The following is a 21,044-nucleotide window of genomic DNA, read 5'->3' as shown; positions in this document are numbered from 1 at the left end:
ACCCAAGAACAGAACACCACAATCGCTTAGACGCCATTCTGCTCCAGCGTATCAACAATAGCGGACTATGATGACTATGGGATGTGTTGAAACGCTGCTGTCAATCAACAATCGTGGGAGGGGCGTCCGACCAGGTCAGACTGCTCGATTTGAGGCAGGGGAAAACATATAAGGAGAGTGTCACTGCCAACTGCCAACACACATTTCAGTACAATCAACTTGAAAAAGTGCATGTACCATTATATGGCCCCTTTAACAAAAGAATGACAGAACTAATCTTTGGCACATCAAAGGTCTGACACTTGATCTCTGTTGCTTTCTTACAAAACTAAAGACTCATAACTCCAAAAGAGTCAAAAGGTAGGTATTATTTGATAGAACACTTTATAATTTTTTTGAAAATATACATTATATTACATTTGGACATTCGCACCGCCGGTGGTATACTTCAGGTTTAAAGGGTTAAATCAGGGTTCACTTGAACGGATTCTAATTTTATGTTTATTTTAGATCGGATGGAAGTGAAAGACCAAAGACAAGAACTGGAGGAATTTAAGGAGGAACATCATGACTTAATAATTCAAGAAACAAAAGCCAAAAAGCTGCACACCTGCACTCAGTGTGGAAAGAGTTTCACACTGAAAGTAAACCTTAAGATACACATGAGAATTCACACTGGAGAGAAACCGTATACATGCACTCAGTGTGGAAAGAGATTTTCTCAAGCATCAAATCTAAAACAACACCTGAAAGTTCATTCAGATGAGAAGCCTTATGTGTGTTTCTGTGCAAAGAGATTTTCAAGACTGAACAGTTTTAAACGGCACCAGAAAACACACAATGAAGTGAGAGATCATGTGTGTTGTGACTGTGGGAAGAAATTTACTACAGGTGACAATCTGAAACTGCACCAAAGAATTCATACTGGAGAAAAACCTTACAAGTGCTCATACTGTGACAAGAGTTTCACTCATTCTGGAAACCTGAAAGAACACGAGCGACTTCATACTGGAGAGAAGCCGTACTACTGTACTCAGTGTGAGAAGAGTTTTTCTCAAGCATCATCTTTCAGTCATCATCTGCGTATTCATTCCGGAGAAAAACCATTTAACTGTGATCAGTGTGGTAAAGATTTTCATGCATCATCACAACTAAAAAAACACCTGAAAGTTCATTCAGATGAGAAGCCTTATGTGTGTTCTCTCTGTGGAAAGAGTTTTTCACGACTGAAGAGTTTTAAAGTGCACCAAAAAACACATAATGAAGTGAGAGATCATGTGTGTTGTGACTGTGGCAAGAGCTTTCTTACACCTGGCCAACTGAAACGGCACCAAAGAATTCATACTGGAGAAAAACCTTACAAGTGCTCATATTGTGACAAGAGTTTCACTCAGTTGGGAACACTGAAAACACACGAGCGACTTCATACTGGAGAGAAGCCGTACCAGTGCACTCAGTGTGAGAAGAGTTTTAGACATTCATGTAGTTTTCTCAGTCACATGAAGAAATATCATAAGTCAAGGGTTTGAAATTAACGCCAAATGCGGGTAAAAATAACCTGTGGCGGTTAACGCTGTTAAATCACTAGCCAATTGGGTGGGTTATTATGTTTACTCACTTTTGTGGTGAAGTTCGTGTAAGCCAAATCTGCACAGATTTAGCGCAAATACTCAACTCGTGTGTCATCATGATGTATTAAATAGTCAAGTCAAGTCATCTTCATTTATATAGCGCTTTTAACAATGAATTGTTTCAAAGCAGCTTTACAGAGATAAACATATAATTTAAGGTAACAGATTGTTTTGGCGTTATAGCGGTTCTTGAATAATGTTACTTCCAGCTAAAGTTAACTTTGATTGATTCACCTCCGTCGAAATGATCAGACTTTAAACGTGAACCTGTGATTAACGCTGACGGCGTTCACATGCTCATTCAGAATTCTATAGTTATGTGCTTTTTAAAATATGTGCGCAGGTTTGTAATTCATACAACCCAGCCTAAACAAACTACTTTTCTTGCCTATAAATTTTGATACAGAATTTTGTTTTATTTTATCACTTCGGGGTACGCGAGCCGGAATTCACAACGCTTTATCTGTAGAGTGGGAAAGGGATCCTCCATAGGGAGAGGATAGTTGACACTTCAGCACTGCATTGTCATCGGGTCCAGGCAAATCTCCTTCGTCAGAACTGGACACGGCCTGGATCCGGCAGGCTGCGGGAAAACCTTGGGATAAACAAAGACACTAATATTAGCGTAGATGCCATTCTTCTTATGATGTAACGAGTACATCAAGATTTAAGGGAAGTGTTCCCAGTTCCGGCTGACCTAATCTATGCAGCCTAACATTGAATTATAATCTAACACAGTCTATAATGTATTATGTGTATGCTAGGTCAAAGAGATGTGTTTTTAGTCTAGCTTTGAACTGACAGAGTGTGTCTGCTTCCCGGACAATGGTAGGAAGACTGTTCCAAAGTTTTGGAGCTAAATAGGACAAGGATCTACCGCCAGCAGTCGATTTTGATATTCTAGGTATTATCAACTGGCCGGAATTTTGAGATCGCAATAGACGTGAAGGACTATAATGCGTTAAGAGCTCGCTCAAGTACTGCGGAGCTAAACCATTAAGTGCTTTGTAGGTAATCAACAATATTTTAAAATTTATACGATGTTTAATAGGGAGCCAATGCAGTGTTGACAGAACCGGGCTAATATGGTCATACTTCCTGGTTCTGGTAAGAACTCGAGCTGCGGCGTTTTGAACTAGCTGTAGTTTGTTTATTAAGCGTGCAGGGCAACCACCCAGTAGAGCATTACAATAATCTAGCCTTGAGGTCATGAACGCATGGACTAATTGTTCCGCATTTCCCAATGAGAGCATATGGCGTAATTTAGATATATTTTTAAGATGGAAAAATGCAGTTTTACAGATACTAGACACGTGGCTTTTAAAAGAAAGGTTGGTATCAAATAGCACACCCAGGTTCCTAATACAGCGTATTGCGCAGAATCTGCTCATATTTGGCTTACTTAAACACACGTCACTACGCAACAAATAACGGCACGCTTGTTAATTTGCATTGAAGCAATAGCGAAGATTATTTTTTTTATGTTCTTTGTACTGTATTGATCTGTCCACCTAAAACATTTTTGGTGATGAGGATGGGTTGAGTATTATGTTGAAATATTGTTTTGTTTATTTTGTTGTATAACTTTTTTTTTTCTTACTCGTTTGTATATGTATTTTTAATAGTTCGAAATAAAGATTTCAATCTATCAAAAGGATGACAGAGAAAGGGAGAAGATGGCTTGATGACATGATTATTAGTAATAGATTATTAGTGACGTAATTAGGCTGGCTCTTTTCTTTTTCTTTTTGGCTAGTAGAAGTTATGAATGGCCGGTAACTTTGTACTTTTAACTTAAAATTAGTAGCCCAATTGGCCGGTGAGTGAAAAAGTTCATTTCAAACCCTGCATAAGTCGTCACAATGAGCAAAATTTCGTTTTCATGTATAGTACTGTCAAGTAAATGATGTGAATTGAACAAAATATGGAGTTGCTCCTAAAAGCAAAATATCATCTTGGTTTAACTTAGTGAATTTGGTAGCCTGGATGCCAGCCGAACTTAGTCCCGCCCACAACAGGTGGACATAACCAGCGGTCGTTGCCAGCTCATTTTCGGAACTCCGGAAATCTTAAAATACGTCATTTACTCCGTTGCTCTGATTGGTTGTAGGTCTATCCAATTGAGTGCAGATGCATTTTCTTTCCTGGTTCGGTTGAAACGCCCCATAATCGCCCTGGAGCAACCTCGGGAGCTTTTTAGCGCAATTTGTGTTTTTTTAAACCTTATTTTCTGGCACTTTTCTAATCCCATAGTTGCAAGTTACAAAAAAAACACAAGCTGACTGACTCTGATGCATGGCCGGTTGTTCTCCGAGTCCGATTGACTCGGGTATTACACACAATGTTAAACAGACCCGAGACCCGAAGTAATAGATTCGGACCTGACCCGGACCCGGCTGATCATTTAGAATATAGACCCGAACCCGTACGGGTCCCGGGTCGTCGGGTCTCGGGTACTCCGTGAAGACCTCTAAATAAGAGCCTAATGGAGCAGTATCAGACTCACATTCTGACTAGAATCTGAGTATGACGACGTCAGGCTAGTATTTGTTAGGGGTGGGCGGATCGATTCTGAAGTATCGATACTGACGTGGTAAAGGATCGATCCTCACATAAAAATATCCATCCAAATGTGTGTGTTTTATACCAGTAATTTTTATTATTTATTAAGGTTTAAGCAGATGAGAAGTCTAATATGTGTTTCTGGAAAGAGTTTTTCACTGCTGGACTCTAAACAGCACCAGAAAATACAGATCATTAGAGAAATCATGTGTGTTTTGAACACAGCCGGACTCTCAATTGGTCTAGACTGACTCTGTCCGGTAGGGGCTTCACTTTTACCTGTTTGATTGGTGTTGAGAGAACGCACTGAGAAATCAATCTGCATATACAGGTGAAACTCGAAAAATTAGAATATCGTGCATGCAAAAGTTCATGTATTTCAGTAATTAAATTAAAAGGTGAAACTAATATAGTATATATAACTATATACATATGCATGATTATACTTTTCAGAGGGCCGACATTTCTGTATTTAAAATCCTATATTCTAATTTTCTGAGATTTTGAATTTGGGGTTTTCATAAGTTGTAAGCCATAATCATCAAAATTATAACATTTGCACGATATTCAAATTTTTCGGGTTTCACCTGTAAAACATTGGTCATATTGGTTTTTAAATCTATGCATCACATCATTAACTTTTATGTCAATGCACCGAATCGGTGAATCTCACAGTCCCTCTGAGCTGGTGTGAGTGAGTGGAGGTGGGGCTAATTTTCATATTCATAGAACCATGTACTAAATGAGACGGGTGTGGAGTTACATTCAATCTATTTTAAGGCGTGCAGAATTTTTTTTAAGAAAAAAAAAACGCTTTAATATGTCATTTTGGTGATCAAAGATGAGTTTAAAGGGATAAAATGTTTGACTACAGGGGGACTTTAAGAATATGCGGCCCCTTTAAGAAACATGACATAAGGAAGCCTGGAAAAGATTCAAGTAATCCTGGCAATTACAGACCAATTGCATTAACATCGCATATATGCAAGATAATGGAACGCATGATAAATGAAAGACTAATATACTTTTTAGAGAGTAGAAAAAAAATGGCTTTATGTCAAAGTGGTTTTAGAAAAGGAAGAAATACAATGGATCCTGTGATAAGTTTGGAGGAGGAAATAAGGAAAGCACAAGTAAATAAAGAAACTGTAGTAGCAGTTTTTTTCGATGTGGAGAAAGCATACGACATGTTGTGGAAAGAGGGTCTCTTAGTCAAATTACATTTAATGGGAGTTGTAGGGAAAATGTTTAATTGGATTATGGATTTCCTAAATCAAAGGAATATACAGGTTAAAATTGGGGTAGATTTATCAAAGCAATATGTTGTAGAAAATGGGACACCACAGGGGAGTGTGATTAGTCCAACTTTATTTTCCATTATGATTAATGATATTTATTTAAATCTTCCAGGGGAAATAGGGAGGTCTTTATTTGCAGATGATGGTGCTATATGGAAGAAAGGTAGAAATGTTGAGTATATTTTAAAGAAGATGCAGGAAGGCATTGATCAAGTTAAAATTTGGGGAATAAAATGGGGATTTAAATTTTCAGTGGATAAAAATCGAAAGTAATGTTTTTTTTCAAATAAAAAGAAGGATAAGGAAATTAAGTTCGAAATGTATGGAAGTATATCAGAGAAAGTAGAATGTTTTCGTTTCTTGGGATTATATTTTGACACAAAACTAACATGGACAGAACATATAAAGTATATAGTTAATAAATGTAAAAAAGTGTTAAATGTGATGAGGTGTCTTGCAGGGTTGGAATGGGGAGCAAGTGTTTCAGCTTTAAAATATATCTATATTGCTTTAATACGATCTAAGTTAGACTATGGGAGTGTTGCATATGGGTCAGCAGCAAAGTCAACATTAGCTGAATTGGACATTGTGCAATCGTGTGCTTTAAGAATATGCTTGGGGGCAATCAAAACTTGAAGTATGTGCACTTCAGGTTGAGGGAGGTGAAATGCCATTGTGGCTTAGACGGAAACAATTGGCAGCAAACTATTGGATAAATCTTAGAGGGCACGAGGATAGTCATCCAACAAAAAAGGTGTTACAGAAGTGCTGGGAAAAGGAGAGAAGAAAGAAAGAAAGTTTTGGTTGGACAGGTGATTTAATTGCAAAAGAAATGGAAGTGCATAATAAAAGATTTGCTAATACTGTGTTATGGCCTGTTAAACCAATTTGGACTTTGGAAATTCCGAAAGTTGATTTAGAGCTTTTATTAATTAAAGGATGTAACAGAAATATAGATATAACCAATGAATACTATAAATATAAGAACAACAAGTATAAGGACAGTATTCAGATTTTTACAGATGGGTCAAAGGACCTACAATCAGATGCAACAGGGTCTGCGGTATACATCCCTAAATATGAGATAGGCATTAGTAAAAGAACATCTGACAACCTAAATGTTTATGCTGTTGAATTATGTGCTATAGGTATTGCATTAGAATGGATTGAACAATCCAGGGATAGCAACATTTTAGTATGTAGTGACTCTGTATCAGCTCTTATGAGTATGAAGACTGGAAAAGCTAGTAGTCATCAAGAAATATTATATGAAATCTTGTTTATAAATTCAAGGGTATGTAGACAAGGGAAAAATATTATATATATATGTGGATACCAGCACATGTGGGCATACAGGGAAATGAGAAAGTTGATAGATTGGCAAAAAAGGCATCAAAAAAAGAGCATGTTGACATTGAAATTAAATTGTCAAAATCAGAAGGTAAGAGTCTAGTGTGGAAAAAGGTAATGGAAATATGGCAATACCAATGGGATCATGAAAGTAAAGGAAGACATCTATACATGATTCAAAATAAAGTAGGTATTATAAGAGAGATGTCAAATAGAAGGAAAGAGCAAGTTGTATTAACAAGACTTAGGATTGGACATAGTAAGTTAAATGGAACTCTTTGTATTTTAGGAAAACATCCCACAGGTCAATGTGATGAATGTCAAGAGGAGGAAACAGTCAGTCACATTTTTATGTCATGCAGGAAATTTACTCAAGAAAGGCAAGAGTTGAAACATAATTTACAAGGAATTGGTATAGGACAATATAATGTAAAAAAATATATTAGAATATGGGAAGAGTGAACAAGGAAATAATTATTTATTTTATTTTTTAAAGAGGACTGGACTGGAAAGACGAATTTAAGTATGAAGTGACAATAAGTGCTAATAAACAGTAGATGGCAGTAATGCAACTTTTTGGATGCCAACTGCCCTAAAACACCAAGGAAGAAGAAGAAGAAGAAGAAGAAGAAGAAGAAGAAGAAACATGACACGCTGCGCACTGATGATGCGCAGAAGAGACGAGCTGAAAATTGTACTAGTTGAGTCTGAAAGTGACGCTGATAATGATCGTGAATGAAGGACAAATGTGGAATATTTTCTTCGGATGCCGTATATTTCCAGTCTGCAGGTGAGAGATGTTACCAGATTACAGAGTTTAACATTAACCAGCTCCTCGAGTTTGTGTTTTTATTGGCCAATGTAATGAAATGCGTTGTGTGTCCTGGTTTATTATTATCAGAGTGTAATAATATGTTGGCACTGGCAGAGTGTTTTCACAGACTCTGTTTAGGGCTCCAGACTAACTGTTTTTACTAGGAACTCTGTTGTAGCCCATAACTGATTTATAGCACAGGGTGAAAATGTATGGGCACACTTTAAATCAACCTGCAACGCAGTTATTAATATTTCCCCCATTTTGACTGTATTACTGACAAATGCCTTGGAAATAAATTGACTTAACGTACAGAAATTACAATGTGCAGTTTTATTTTAAGTTCACATGGCTCAAGACTAACATTTAGCACCGCATAGTAGCCACTACTACAGAAAGTGGTAATACTGTGGAGCTGACAATTAACCACTGAGCTTAATTTAAGGTGCAGAAGATACAATGATAATGATATTAACTTTAATTATTATCATTCATAATGTCTTAATATTCATTTAAAAGCAAAATGAGGGGAAAATAGATATTAGGGAGTGCAAATAGCTAATAAAGCGGTCCTCAGCAACCCCCTTCTGGTTAGAATGTTTTTTTTATTTATTTATTTTTTGTTTTTTTTTATAAATAAGTGAGTTTTCCTAAATCTTGAAACTTTTAGTTTTGTAAATGGGGACAATCATTGAAGGATGAACAAATTTTGTTTTAGATAATCACATTGAACATAATTAATTATGGTATTATAGTTTTGAAGTGTAAAAAAAGATGTGTAGTACTCGTAAGCGTTTGACTATTTTCTGTCACAATACCATAGTTACAGTGTCTGGGTTGAATGAAGGGAGTGAGTGAGGACTAGGGATGGGACGGTATGACAATTTTATATCACGATTATAGTGTCCAAAATTATCGTGATTATCAATATTATCACGCTTTTGTTAAAATGAGATGAAAGTGTTCAAAAAGAACTGATGCTCACACTGAAAACATTTCAACACGTTTTATATTTGAAAATCAACAAACAAAAAATAAATAAGCAGCTATTTGCAGTTTTTTAAGCAAGATTCTATTCTGTGCCATTTCCTTCTTTATAATGACCGTCGTCAATAGCAACGCATTATTACACAGCGCACATCTATGCACAACACATCTTGTTTCATTCAAATACAAATTGCCGTCTTGCGTCTCCGTTTTTGATTGTATTGAAAATGAAATCAGAGTTGATTTATTGTTTACAGAGTTTGATAATATTGTTGTGATCATCTTGTCTGGACGATTGTTTTGTACGCTGTACAAAATGGATTTATACAGGTAAGATTTATAACATTAATCTCAATTCAATATGTCCACGTAATTATGTGGTAAAAAAAATCGGTGTAATCAGTGTACAATGAATCTGTACATTACTATCCTTTAAAATGTCACTCTTAATAATAGTATTGTTTGAAGTTGTCCGTTTGTCTTTGGCTCAAAGCCACTTGCTGCAAACTTTTCCTTGCGGAAGCTTCACGTCTATTTCAAGTGAGTGAGATAAAATATTTCAACTCAAAACAACATTTTGTGCCCAATTATTATTTCCCAGACGTATTTCCCAGACATGGTATTGAGGTCAAAGTTAACTTGCCGTGCGTTCGCTATGCTACAACAGTGGGTGATGGTCACACAAGACGACTCGGCAGATTTGAAGTGTTTCTATTGCAGCGACTTTTTGTTCGGCAGACAGGGTGACCATCCTCGACCAAGTTTCCCTCAGGACTTTTGTAAAAGCCAAAATATGACCACACCTCAGATTTGGACCTCTTAAACGGCTGGAAAATCTCCCGAGCACGGTCACTGCCTTCCGCCATTCCTTCTCGAGTCAAAACAAAACAAAACATTGCGCCTGCGTCAAGACTGTTGCCGGCTGGACAGGATTTATTATTAAAATCGCGATAATCAAACACGGTTTTAATGATAATTAAATTTTAAACGATAATACTAACCGTCAGTACATTTTATCGTGGTTTATCGTGAAACCGGTAATCGCCCCATCCCCTAGTGAGGACTCAAGTGCAGGAAACAGTAATGGGCTTTATTTAATAAAAAAAAACAAGATGCAAACAAAAACTGGAAAACAAGAGTCTAGACTTGACTTGACACAAGAGGTAACATTAAACAACGATCCAGCACAGGACTGAAAAAATAGGGAGCAAACAAGGCAGGTAACGAGGGAGAACAGGTGGGGAAAATGAACTAATAATCATGTAACAAGATGGGAGGGGCTAGACAATCGACAGGGGAGCACATGGCACAAAGAAACATACATGACAAGCCATGGGCTCACACCAAACATGACTAGAACACAAGCACATGGCCTGTAAAACAAATCACCAGCCTTGTGCTCACACAAAACGAGACATGAACACGCAGCTAATGAAAACACTCATAAGCCACATGTTCACACAAAACATGACAATATTAAAGCGCACAGCTAGTGGAAAACACAAGCTGTGTGTTACACAGCACAAGACATGACATGAAAGACACACGCGGACAGAAGAGCGTACGGCCCGAGCGACCTCGAAACCGCACGCTCACACGACAAAACAGAGCGCACGAGAACGAGCGCAAGCTAGCGCTGCCACCCGTCCTGGTTTTCCAGGGATTGTTCTCTTTTTTGAGAGAACAGGAATTGTCCTGTTTTTTTTGTGAAAATGTACTTCTTAAGTAGAATTTCCTGGTTTCAAATTAAACCGCTTCCTTCTACTGTTACTGTGTTTTCTTCATGGTTGTGTACATTCAATCATGTGTCCGTAAACGGGTAAAACAGTGGATTGGCCAATGCCAGGCGTTTACTTTTATTTGATTGGAAGCAGAAATACAAAGCTCAACTTATCGCCTATATCGCCTAGCAACTGCCTCTGCTGTCGGTCGGTCGCACGCATTCAGGATGAAACGGTGTGAGTTCAGTTGCTGGCTATCTTAAAACTTTCTATTTACTGAAATGGGGGGGAGACAGACGAGGAGGATAACACAACATGAGAGTGCTACTCTACTCGATGTTCACGGAGTAATTAGCCGATTGCGCAGCCAACTAATCTCTCGTCGTGCAGACAGATTTTATGGTAGTAAAACAAAGCAAGCATTCCAAAAACTGAGTGCAAGAGACCAAACTTATGACAAATTAGCTTTGAGCTTAATATAGTAGGCCTATATTTGCAAATATGGGTTGATCCCACCCACCAAACCACAAAAGAAAATAATCTGAGTGTCCCGGTTTTTTGTGAATCAAAGGTGGCAACCCTAGCGCAAGCTCATCCTGTGCGCTCCCAACAGAGGAAAAAAATACAATGAGCATGAGAGTCCGAATCCCGACACAGAACCGAAGCCAAACTAGACCGTAGTGCGGGGATCCAAACACCACGCCCCGCACATGTAACAAGGCACATAGACAAGAGAGCGCACGACTCGAGAACGCTTGAAGCCGCGCGCCCACACAAAGACATGACAAAACAGGAGTGTCAGAGCTCTGTCACAAAACCAGGAAATGAACTAGACAGAAGTGACTGAACCAGTTAGTGTTACTACATTAAATCCATGGATTTCAAATTCAGTGGATTTCTTCACTGGATCTCCCAGCGCTGTGTAGTAACGGTGTCTTGTGTGATCGAGTAGCTCGCAGCGTTGCGCTGTCTATTATTGGTCTGAACTAATAAACGGTCCGTGAAGCTCAAACGAGTAGCGCAGTTTCGGTCTGCTTTCATTAAGTTTTCCATTTAATGCTCGTAATGTTGTGGTAGCGCCAGCGTGACCTATAGAACATTTTGGTCGCATCAGCAGGAAAAATTTCCACAAAATGTGACCTTGTTCATAGTCTGGAGCCCTGCTTTTGGAGGAGGAGGATCGATGACAGCGAAGGACGAGAGAGGACCAGGCCTGAACTTTTATATTATGCTGGTTTGCCGGTTCCGGCCTCCTTCTTCCCATAACAACATACTTCGTTACACTGGTGCCGAAACCCGGGAGGAAGAAGGAGGCGTTAACCGGTGAACATTCAAACAAACAAACACTAAACGAAAGTAAAGGCGGCTGCCCCTCACAGACGACTGCCGCACACACATAAACAAAACATAACATAAAAGTCCAGGGGCCCGTTTCAGAAAGGAGGTTAAGTGAAAACTCTGAGTAGGTTAACCCTGAAATGAGGGAAACTCTGGGTTTTCCGTTTCAGAATGGGAGGTATGTCAAACCTGAGAAAGCAGAGTAAGTCAAGCCCTTTTCTGAAAGAGAGGTAACTTATACTCAGAGTCAGTTACCATGGTAACTTACTCTGTGAACCTAACCTGGTCGGGAGCAGGTTTTCTTCGGTAAACCCAAATGTTTCATTTATTTAACTGTCATTTTAACTGATGATAATAATAACCGTAATTTATTAAATATATAAACTGCATTATTAATTGTTTAATACCATAAACCGTGATGTTTTCTGAGACGGTTATCATACTGTGAAACTCTCATACGTTACAACCCTACATAGGAGAGTCCCCACACCCCCACTGTTAAACAAGTAACTCAGCAACTTTTACTCTGAGTACATTTTAAATGAGCTACTTTTTACTTTTACTTGAGTAGATTTTTAGACCGGTACTTTTACTTGTACTTAAGTAAAATTTTATCAAAGTAATAGTATTTTTACTTGAGTAAAATATTGTATTACTCTTTTCACCACCGTTAGTTATAAACAAATTCTACAGTGGTATTACACACTGAAGTGTTCCCCTACTATTTATGAAGTTTAGGCCTACTATTTGTCATAATTGCTGGTGCATTGAGTAGGCTACTTACAACTGCCTGGGGTTCTGTTGGGGCAGGAGGCTCCAAAAGACAGATATTACCATCACAATCAATTGGGACCAACGAAAAACCCAACCCAAAGTAAAATAAATTGAAATATAAAAAAAATACCCTATATAAAAAATAACACATATGTAGACCTCTTACATTTTATGAAGGCTTGAATCTTCGGGAGTGACTGGCTCTGATGAAGGAATTCCCTCAGCCCAAAATGCTGCTGCACTGCTATACGCTGGATGCTATTTAGTTATTTAATGTCAAATGTTTGTAAAGTCAGGTAGCCTACACCCATGATATGCTCAAGCCTTACCTGATTGAATTATGTTTATATATTTCATTTTCAGCTGCTGCCACGTTCTTTTAATGCCTGCAGGATTGCACCTACATGAAAATTAAAATTAGGTTGAATAACATGTAGGCCTACTGTTCTTCCAGTTTAACAGTTGGGTAAGTTACTCTAAAATAGTTATTAATTACTAACTACAAATGACATCTTCAACAGTGTAATTAGATTAATGTAATAATTTCTATCTCTAGAATGTATTGGTCTACTTATTAATTACTAAATCCCATATCAATCTCAACCACTTGAACAATACAAGGAGAGTCAAGAAACTGCACTTTTAATGCTTTCAAATTAACAATATACAATTGCATGAATTATTCTTGAATTGACCAAAGTGTATAGAGGGAGAAGGTAACATTAAAAATATACCTTTTAAAAATGTATGTTAAATCCACTATTGGTTTATACAGAATTGTTCTATAGTATGCAGTAGCCTATTTAATGTAATTACATCAGATTTTATTTTAAATTACAGAAGAATTAAGAGTAATCCCTTTAATTAAATTACAATATTTAGATTACTTGGCAATTAATTACACCCAACACTGTATAACAGTAATTCCTCTTTTTGTCTGGCGCTGTTGCCATGGTGACTTGTAATATTTGCGCTCCATTGATAATGGCTTTTTACAGTTGTGGTGCATGCGCTTAACTCAGAGTCAGTCAACTTAGAGTTGATTGAACTAACTCATTTCAGCTGTTCTGTAACCGAAAACTCAGAGTTTCCCATCTCAGGGTAAGTCAACTCAGAGTTCAAGTTTTAACTCAGAGTTGGTTGAACCTCCTTATTGAAACGGGCCCCTGGCCTGTTCCTCTCTCATCCTTCAATGTCGTTGCTCCTCCTTTTATACTTCCGGAGCTCTTCCGTGAGATTCGAGACCGGTGCGAATCCATTGAATTCGCCACAGAATTAATTACATCGCTGTGAGATCCAGTGAGAAACATTCAGATTTGGCACTTCGTTCTCTCACGGGCCTCGGCCTCGTCCTGCTTGCCACAGCGAGTAAAACAAACGATTATCAGTTGAAACTAAAAGTATATAGGCTAATATAATTTCCTGACAATTATATGAGCCTGATTTCGACGCCGGGGAAATACATACACACTGTAAAACCTGATGAGTTAGTTCAACTCAAACCGTTTGAGGAAACCGATTGCCTTAAATCATTTAAGTTTATTAACTCAAACAATTTAAGCATAAAAAAATATTTGATTTGTGTCCAAGTAACTCAATAACATATTGTTAAGATAACTTGGGTAAATAAAGTTAATAGTACTAATTCCATTCAGTTAATATAACTTAAATCTATGAAGTACACTTTAAACCCGGATAAGTTGGCAGAACTCAAAACACTTTTAATAGTATAAACTTAGTTAGCTTTAAAAAGCTAATCTCCTAACGTAGTAAATGCTAACATATTAGCAATAGTATGTTATACAGAAACACTTGCTGTATGAGCGCAACAATATAAAGGGATTCTCTCAAATCAATCTGCATGCACCACTTGTCACCATGATGGTAACTATCCTAAAGCCAACATTAACAGAAATTCTTCTAAATTAGCATAACAAAACATTAATCACTACTAAATCTCACACTTAACATTAATCTTACACAAAAAAAAAACATTATATTACACTTAATTTTAACATTTACTCTCCCTTTCGAGTGCCATCGGCAAAGCATGCTGGGAAATAGATATCCAGCCGTTTCAGTTAAACTTAAGTTCGTCTAAATTAAAATAAATAATTTCATAAAACTCAAAACAATTAAACAGTTCAGTTTACTTAAAATATATCAGTTCTGTGAACTTGAAAGAAAAAGAAAGTGCTAAATACTCATAGAAATTAATTTGACTGAACTAATTCGTTTAATTTAAGTTTGTCCTACTCAAACCAATTAATTATTTTGAGCATTAGGGTTTACAGTCAAATGTGCCTGTAAACGCTTTATATAAATGTATATTGGTAGGTCTTTTAATTGATGAGTTGTTAATAAAAATTTTAACAATACAATAGGGTATGATTTTACCCTTACATTCAGAACACAAAATGATAACTGCAAATCCACCTTTCGCTGCCTGGAGTCCAGTTGTTTCTGTGAATTGCAGCGATCCATTTGCTTCTCTTTTCTGTAGCTTTTGGCAATCTGTAAAAAGTGTTGTTCTCCTGTACCTGAAACTTTTTATATATTGGATTAAAGAGTAGAAAAAAAATATAGGCATTATTCATTAAAGAATTGATAACAAATGAACTGTAATGTAAACATGGAAACATACTACAGGGAATTACAAACAATAGAGAGTGTCATTCTTGAAAACATTATATATCTACCTACAATGATGCCTTCGTAGGGAACTGAAGTGTTTAATTATTATCAACATGTAATTTTTTTTATAAAAAATAGCCTAACACTATAAATGAGTTCCAAATGACACTTATTTTTTTAACCCCACAGTTTTCAAGGCTCTAAAGCTCCAACATTAGATCATTAAAGTAAAAACGAAAAGAACAGGGTTATCATTTCTGAATGAAATTAACTCTCTCTCTCTTTCTCTCACCCCTCACAGTCACAAGCACTCATTATTTCTATTGTGATTAAAAATAATAATATTCTTGATAGAAACAGCCAGAAACTCCATCAAAACTGCCACTTTCGAACTGTAGCAGCTTGAGTGCTTATGTCGAACAATTAGCAGTACAGTCTTTCTTAGCTTTGGCTTGAATGGATGGTTTATGCAGATTTAAACGGTTGAGTATGAACAGAACTCAAAATAAATGAACATACATGTGTTTAGCTAACATGTTTGCATGTGTGCATTATCACCTCTGGTTAAATTCACTTATTCACTTTGACAACGATCCCTTACAGAATCAAAGCACTTTACATTTACATTTACATTTACATTTATTCATTTAGCTGACGCTTTTATCCAAAGCGACTTACAATTGCTATATATGTCAGAGGTCGCACGCCTCTGGAGCAACTAGGGGTTAAGTGTCTTGCTCAGGGACACATTGGTGTCTCGCAGTGGATTCGAACCCGGGTCTCTCACACCACAGGCATGTGTCTTATCCACTGCGCCATCACCACCCACTTTAGCTGTGTTTGTTTCTAATGTGTCAGGGGAATGTCCTTAAACACTAATCAAAGCAATATCATACTTTCTGTTCTCTTCTTTTAAAAGAATGTCAAAAGATGTGCTTGAAACGTTCTCCTGGCCATTTTGAACGTGCGAAAAATGACGGAAGCTTGCTTGAATCAAGAGCTCTGGCGTAACTGTGCGCAGCGCGTTACAATATTGAGTTCTGATTGGTCAATCACTGTTAGTTATACATGTTTAACATAATACACAACAATGTTAATCTATGGGGATGGTGGTTTTACAGAGGGGATACTTTTTGTCTTTTTTTTTTTCAAATTTTGTTTCTGCCTCCACCCTCAAATCGAGCCCTGTGAATTAGGGCTGCACAATTAATCGAATTTTAATCACGATCATGATTTTGGCTTCCCACGATCAAATTCGTGTGATCGAGCGATATTTAAAATGCGTCATTGCGTTCAACGCTCTGTATCAAAGTTTTTTTTTGTAAAGCCAATCTAGCGCTCCCTAAACCACTGTCTGATCACGTGCCTCCATGAGCCAATCAGAGTTGTTCCCTGCACCGTGCAGCTTGGTTTCTAGATGTTGACAGTCACAGAGGACAGAGTAACGTGAGGAAATAGAAACAGATAGCAGTCGGTCATAAGGCTATAAACTTAAAGGAGAACTCCGGCGCAAAATGAACCTTTGGTCTAATAAAAGATTGGTACCTAGTCAACCGTTCTCTGAGATTTGTTTTCATGATAATCGAATGTAAAGAGTTTTATCTCTAAAAACTGTTTAGCGTATAATCATGCTAGTAATGGGGGCATTTAATAAGTAAAAAGAAATAGCTAGTTAATACCACTAACAAGGCTCAAAATAGCCCCACACTAACACAGTAACATAATGAGGGTCCCTACATTTTATAAAGACAGTCCACTTCGTGTATACAGACAGGAGCCATCTTTGGAAAACAGGCTCGACTAGTCAAACCACGAAAAAACGCAAAGGGGAAATAGAGAGTGATCTTGCCAATGTAAAGTACTTTGCAACTACAACGGATCTGTGGTCAAGCAGGACAATGGATCCGTATCTCAGTTTAACATGATGGTCCTGTTATTTCTCTCAGATGTTGGACAAGCATTAAACAAACCTTTTTTTAAATGCAACTGCATCCAAATTCCCTATATTTCTATCAGAAAACAGACATGTTCAAATGATTTAAATGTAAGTAAAGAAATTCAGTAACTTCTCTTTGAATTTGGTAGATCTGGTGTCCATCCCACAACAATTCACCAATAAATACTGGGAATATTCCCATCATCCTACAAGAGAAGGACAAACTGCAGGAGTAGCAGCTGAAATCTGTGTGACTGTTAAAGATGGAGTTTATTAAAGAGGAGATTGAAGACATGACTGATCCAGAACCATCCAGAATAAAACATGAAGATACTGAGGAACAAACAGGTTGGTGTCCATTCTTGATTCTTCATTGTTGTTTGCTTTGGTAGGTGTGAAATAATAATCAGTATATGAATGAAATTTTTTATAGAAATGTTTATATAATCTTAATCGTCATCTTTTATGTACTTTTAATCATAATCTTGTAGGCTATAACAGTTGTCAAACTAATTTAGATCATATTAACAAGAGAATGACAGAACTAAACTTTGGCACATCAAATGTCTGGTACTTGATCTCTGTTGCTTTCTGCTATTAAATCAGGGTTCACTTAAACTGATTCTAATTTTATGATTATTTTAGATTGGATGGAAGTGAAAGAGCAAAGACAACAACTGGAGGAATTTAAGGAGGAACATCATGACGTTAAAATTCAAGAAACAAAAGCCAAAAAGCTGCACACCTGCACTCAGTGTGGAAAGAGTTTCACACTGAAAGGAAACCTTAAGACACACATGAGAATTCACACTGGAGAGAAATCGTATCCATGCTTTCAATGTGGAAAGAGTTTTTCTCAAGCATCAGGTCTCGGTATTCATCGGCAGGTTCACTCTGGAGAAAAACCATTTAACTGTGATCAGTGTGGTAAAGGTTTTAATTCACCTTCAGATCTAAAACTACACCTGTTAGTTCATTCAGGTGAGAATCCTTATGTGTGTTCTCTCTGTGGAAAGAGTTTTTCAAGACTGGACGGTTTTAAACGGCACCAGAAAACACACGATGAAGTGAGAGATCATGTGTGTAGTGACTGTGGGAAGAGCTTTACTAGATCTGAGTATCTGAAACTGCACCAAAGAATTCATACTGGAGAAAAACCTTACAAGTGCTCATATTGTGACAAGAGTTTCACTCATTCTGGATCTCTGAAAAAACATGAGCGAGTTCATACTGGAGAAAAGCCTTACAAGTGTTCATATTGTGACAAGAGTTTCACTCAGTCTCCGAACCTGAAATCACATGAGCAACTTCATACTGGAGAGAAGCCGTACTACTGTACTGAGTGTGGGAGAAATTTTAAAAAATTGTCAAGCCTTTCCACTCATATGAAAAAATGTTGCAATGTATCCGTGTAAATAAATACATTCAAGTAAATGTGTGAGATAAAATAAGGAGTTTATACTAAACACACAATATCAGTTTAATTTTGTGTATTTGGTCAAATACTTTATTAGAATTTTTTTTAGACAATTAGAAAGACAGTTGAAACTTAACCAGTCAACAACTCTTACAGTGTAAATAAGTCGTAGGGTTTTTTCTGTCAGAATGGGTTGTGTGCCAAATATGTCTTTCTTTAGATATATTCATGTAATTTACTATATTGTCTTCTGATAGTACATGCAGTTATGAGAAATAAAACAGAATCAACGTTTTGTCTTGATTAATCTATTTACTGAACACAAAGAATGAGTTATATAGTTTTATATAGTTTAATCACTTTCATGGACTTTTAGTTTGTTTGTCTTCATCTTGTGGCTCCGCCTCCGACCTCAGATCACCTCTCTTTGGCTGCGTTCGAAACCGCATACTCAATGAGTAGATACTTCATTTCAATAAGTACTTACTTAACGAGCGCTAAAAGAGTAGGTACTTTATAGCCAAATCTCGTTGAGTATGAATGCGAACCGGACATCATACGCCATGTTGACGTTATCATGTGACCTACGACGTGTTATCACAAGCGCAACAACTTAAAATATAATACGACACTTTTAATTCATCTATCTGTAAATATCTTGATATTGGTGAAACTTGCAAATTTTGTGGTAGTATTGTTGAAGAAACAGCGCCCATTTATTTTGTGAATAGGGTTGATTTAAGTTGTATCTCAGTAGTTAAAACACTACAAATTAACTTGAGACAACATTTTTATTATTGATACATTATGAGTGATTTGAGTGATAAAACTCTGCATGTGTCTTGTTAATTACACTGACTTTTGTTCTCTCTTATTTTTACATTTATATGAGGCATTTAAGAACCTTTTCATTTGCTCTTGTCCAGATATGTTGGCCTACACTACAGGAAAGGACTAACATGGTCATTGTGGATATTAAACTGAATTATCTGAATTCACAGCTGATACACCAATTTTGTTACACTCATTGTTTGAGTGATTCATCACAAAATGTGTACAAATTTCTCGAGTTCCTCTTTTTAGAAATTAACCAGAACTTTTTCACCACAGCTTAAAACTTCTTCCGGAACGTACAGAAACCTTGTGGAACGGGTCGATTCTAAAGATGATCATGTCATTGTAGTGATAATCAGATAGGTAATCGAGCCAGCTCTGGTATGTGGAGTAAATTAACTAGATTCTAATTTACTAAAGTCTCTTCCATTCGTGAAACAAAGGGGACAGTGTTTTGAATTGATTAAATCATTGACTCATTCGCACATGCAGCGTCTTCTCTGATGAATGAACAACGAAGTGCTTTGCTTACTAATCGAGCCAGCTCGGGACATGTGACTCGAGATGACATCTCGTGAGTCCGGCCAAAGACCACGCGACCCCTTAGGGTCTCCTCTGTTTTAATCACCTCACACACAGAGCATAAGTGTAATAACGTGATCACCACCGCTCAAATGATTAAACTCATCAACTCAGAGGAGTACGCACACACACGAAACTCCCCGGAGGGGGAGTGAGCGAGAGTCCACCACCCCGGCAAACTCTAACTGAACTCTGCTACACATACACACGCAGAAACACTCATTCATGAACTTTTAAATGCCTACCTCTTTAAACGTATGAAGTGTTTCTCTTGTTGTGTTTTACAATCCCCATGTGACCAAATTGATGTAACTATAAGCTTTTATGGTATGTAATCAGTTTGACATTCGTTTAATCACGAAAATCATGTATCTGCATTTTACTAGCCCTAGGAATGTCGCGCTTGGTATGATTGGAATCAGAGGAATCGAATAAGATCGAATCACTGAACCAAAGTGCAACATGAGGCATACTTTTATCAATACCAGTTTAGAAGTGTATTTTTACTAAATGTTATCTTCCATGCACATGACCCGGAGGGCGTGTGTTTTCGCAAACACAGAAGTTTGACAACACGCCTCCTCCCAAACGATTGGATAGGACACGCAAGAAAGGCGTGCCTCTAGCTCCTTCAAAACTCGAACGCCACAATCTGTTCGATGCAGTTTCTACGCCACATGAGAGCTTTTCCTGTGAGAGGATCCATGGCTCCTTCGGGGAGCTTTCTCCGTTTTCTTTAATCTTTCTTTATTTTCGTCTTCGGACTTTTCTTACGTTTAGTTTCAGTGAAATGAACGTAATCGGCAACTTCAACCTGAAGGAGACTCTTCGAATCTGCAGCGACCACGCTCGCCCAGAAGAGCTGAGAAAGCACGCACCCGCTCCTAAGGACACGCACGCAAGACGCGGTTTTCCTCAGCAACACCAGGAGAACCAAAGACCTTTAAGCCTTCATTCAAACTAACGCGCTTTGCCCGCTCTGAAAGACCACGTGAACGCATGACGCGAGGACAGAGACACGCATCCTTCTTCACATCAACCACAAAGAGCTTCACCTGTGCAAGTAACCGTTTACCATTCTTTCGAGGTTTAAGATCTGTTGATTCTTGGTGTCTAAAAAGGTTCTGTGTCTATGATGAATTTTGCCAAACCAGAAGATCTCTCAT

General features: G+C 37.5%; 2 protein-coding genes across 2 annotated transcripts; both read left to right on the top strand.

Moving 5' to 3' along the window:
* The first annotated feature begins 515 nt into the window (after positions 1–515).
* Positions 516–1,529, top strand: LOC130101174 (zinc finger protein 239-like). The gene has a single exon (XM_056266761.1). It carries the CDS (start codon positions 516–518, stop codon positions 1,527–1,529), a length of 1,014 nt encoding a protein of 337 aa, XP_056122736.1.
* Positions 1,530–17,308: 15,779 nt separating this feature from the next.
* Positions 17,309–19,420, top strand: LOC130101173 (gastrula zinc finger protein XlCGF7.1-like). Its single transcript, XM_056266760.1, has 3 exons — positions 17,309–17,393; positions 17,691–18,380; positions 19,389–19,420. The coding sequence occupies exons 1-3, from the start codon at positions 17,309–17,311 to the stop codon at positions 19,418–19,420; spliced, it is 807 nt and encodes a 268-aa protein (XP_056122735.1).
* The last annotated feature ends 1,624 nt before the right edge of the window (positions 19,421–21,044 follow it).

Source organism: Rhinichthys klamathensis, unplaced genomic scaffold (assembly GCF_029890125.1).
Source record: "Rhinichthys klamathensis goyatoka isolate OS25496 unplaced genomic scaffold, OSU_Roscu_1.1 h1tg000253l_1, whole genome shotgun sequence".
Taxonomy (NCBI): domain Eukaryota; kingdom Metazoa; phylum Chordata; class Actinopteri; order Cypriniformes; family Leuciscidae; genus Rhinichthys; species Rhinichthys klamathensis.
Note: the sequence above shows the minus strand (reverse complement) of the source record. Positions and strands in the feature narration are given on the sequence as shown.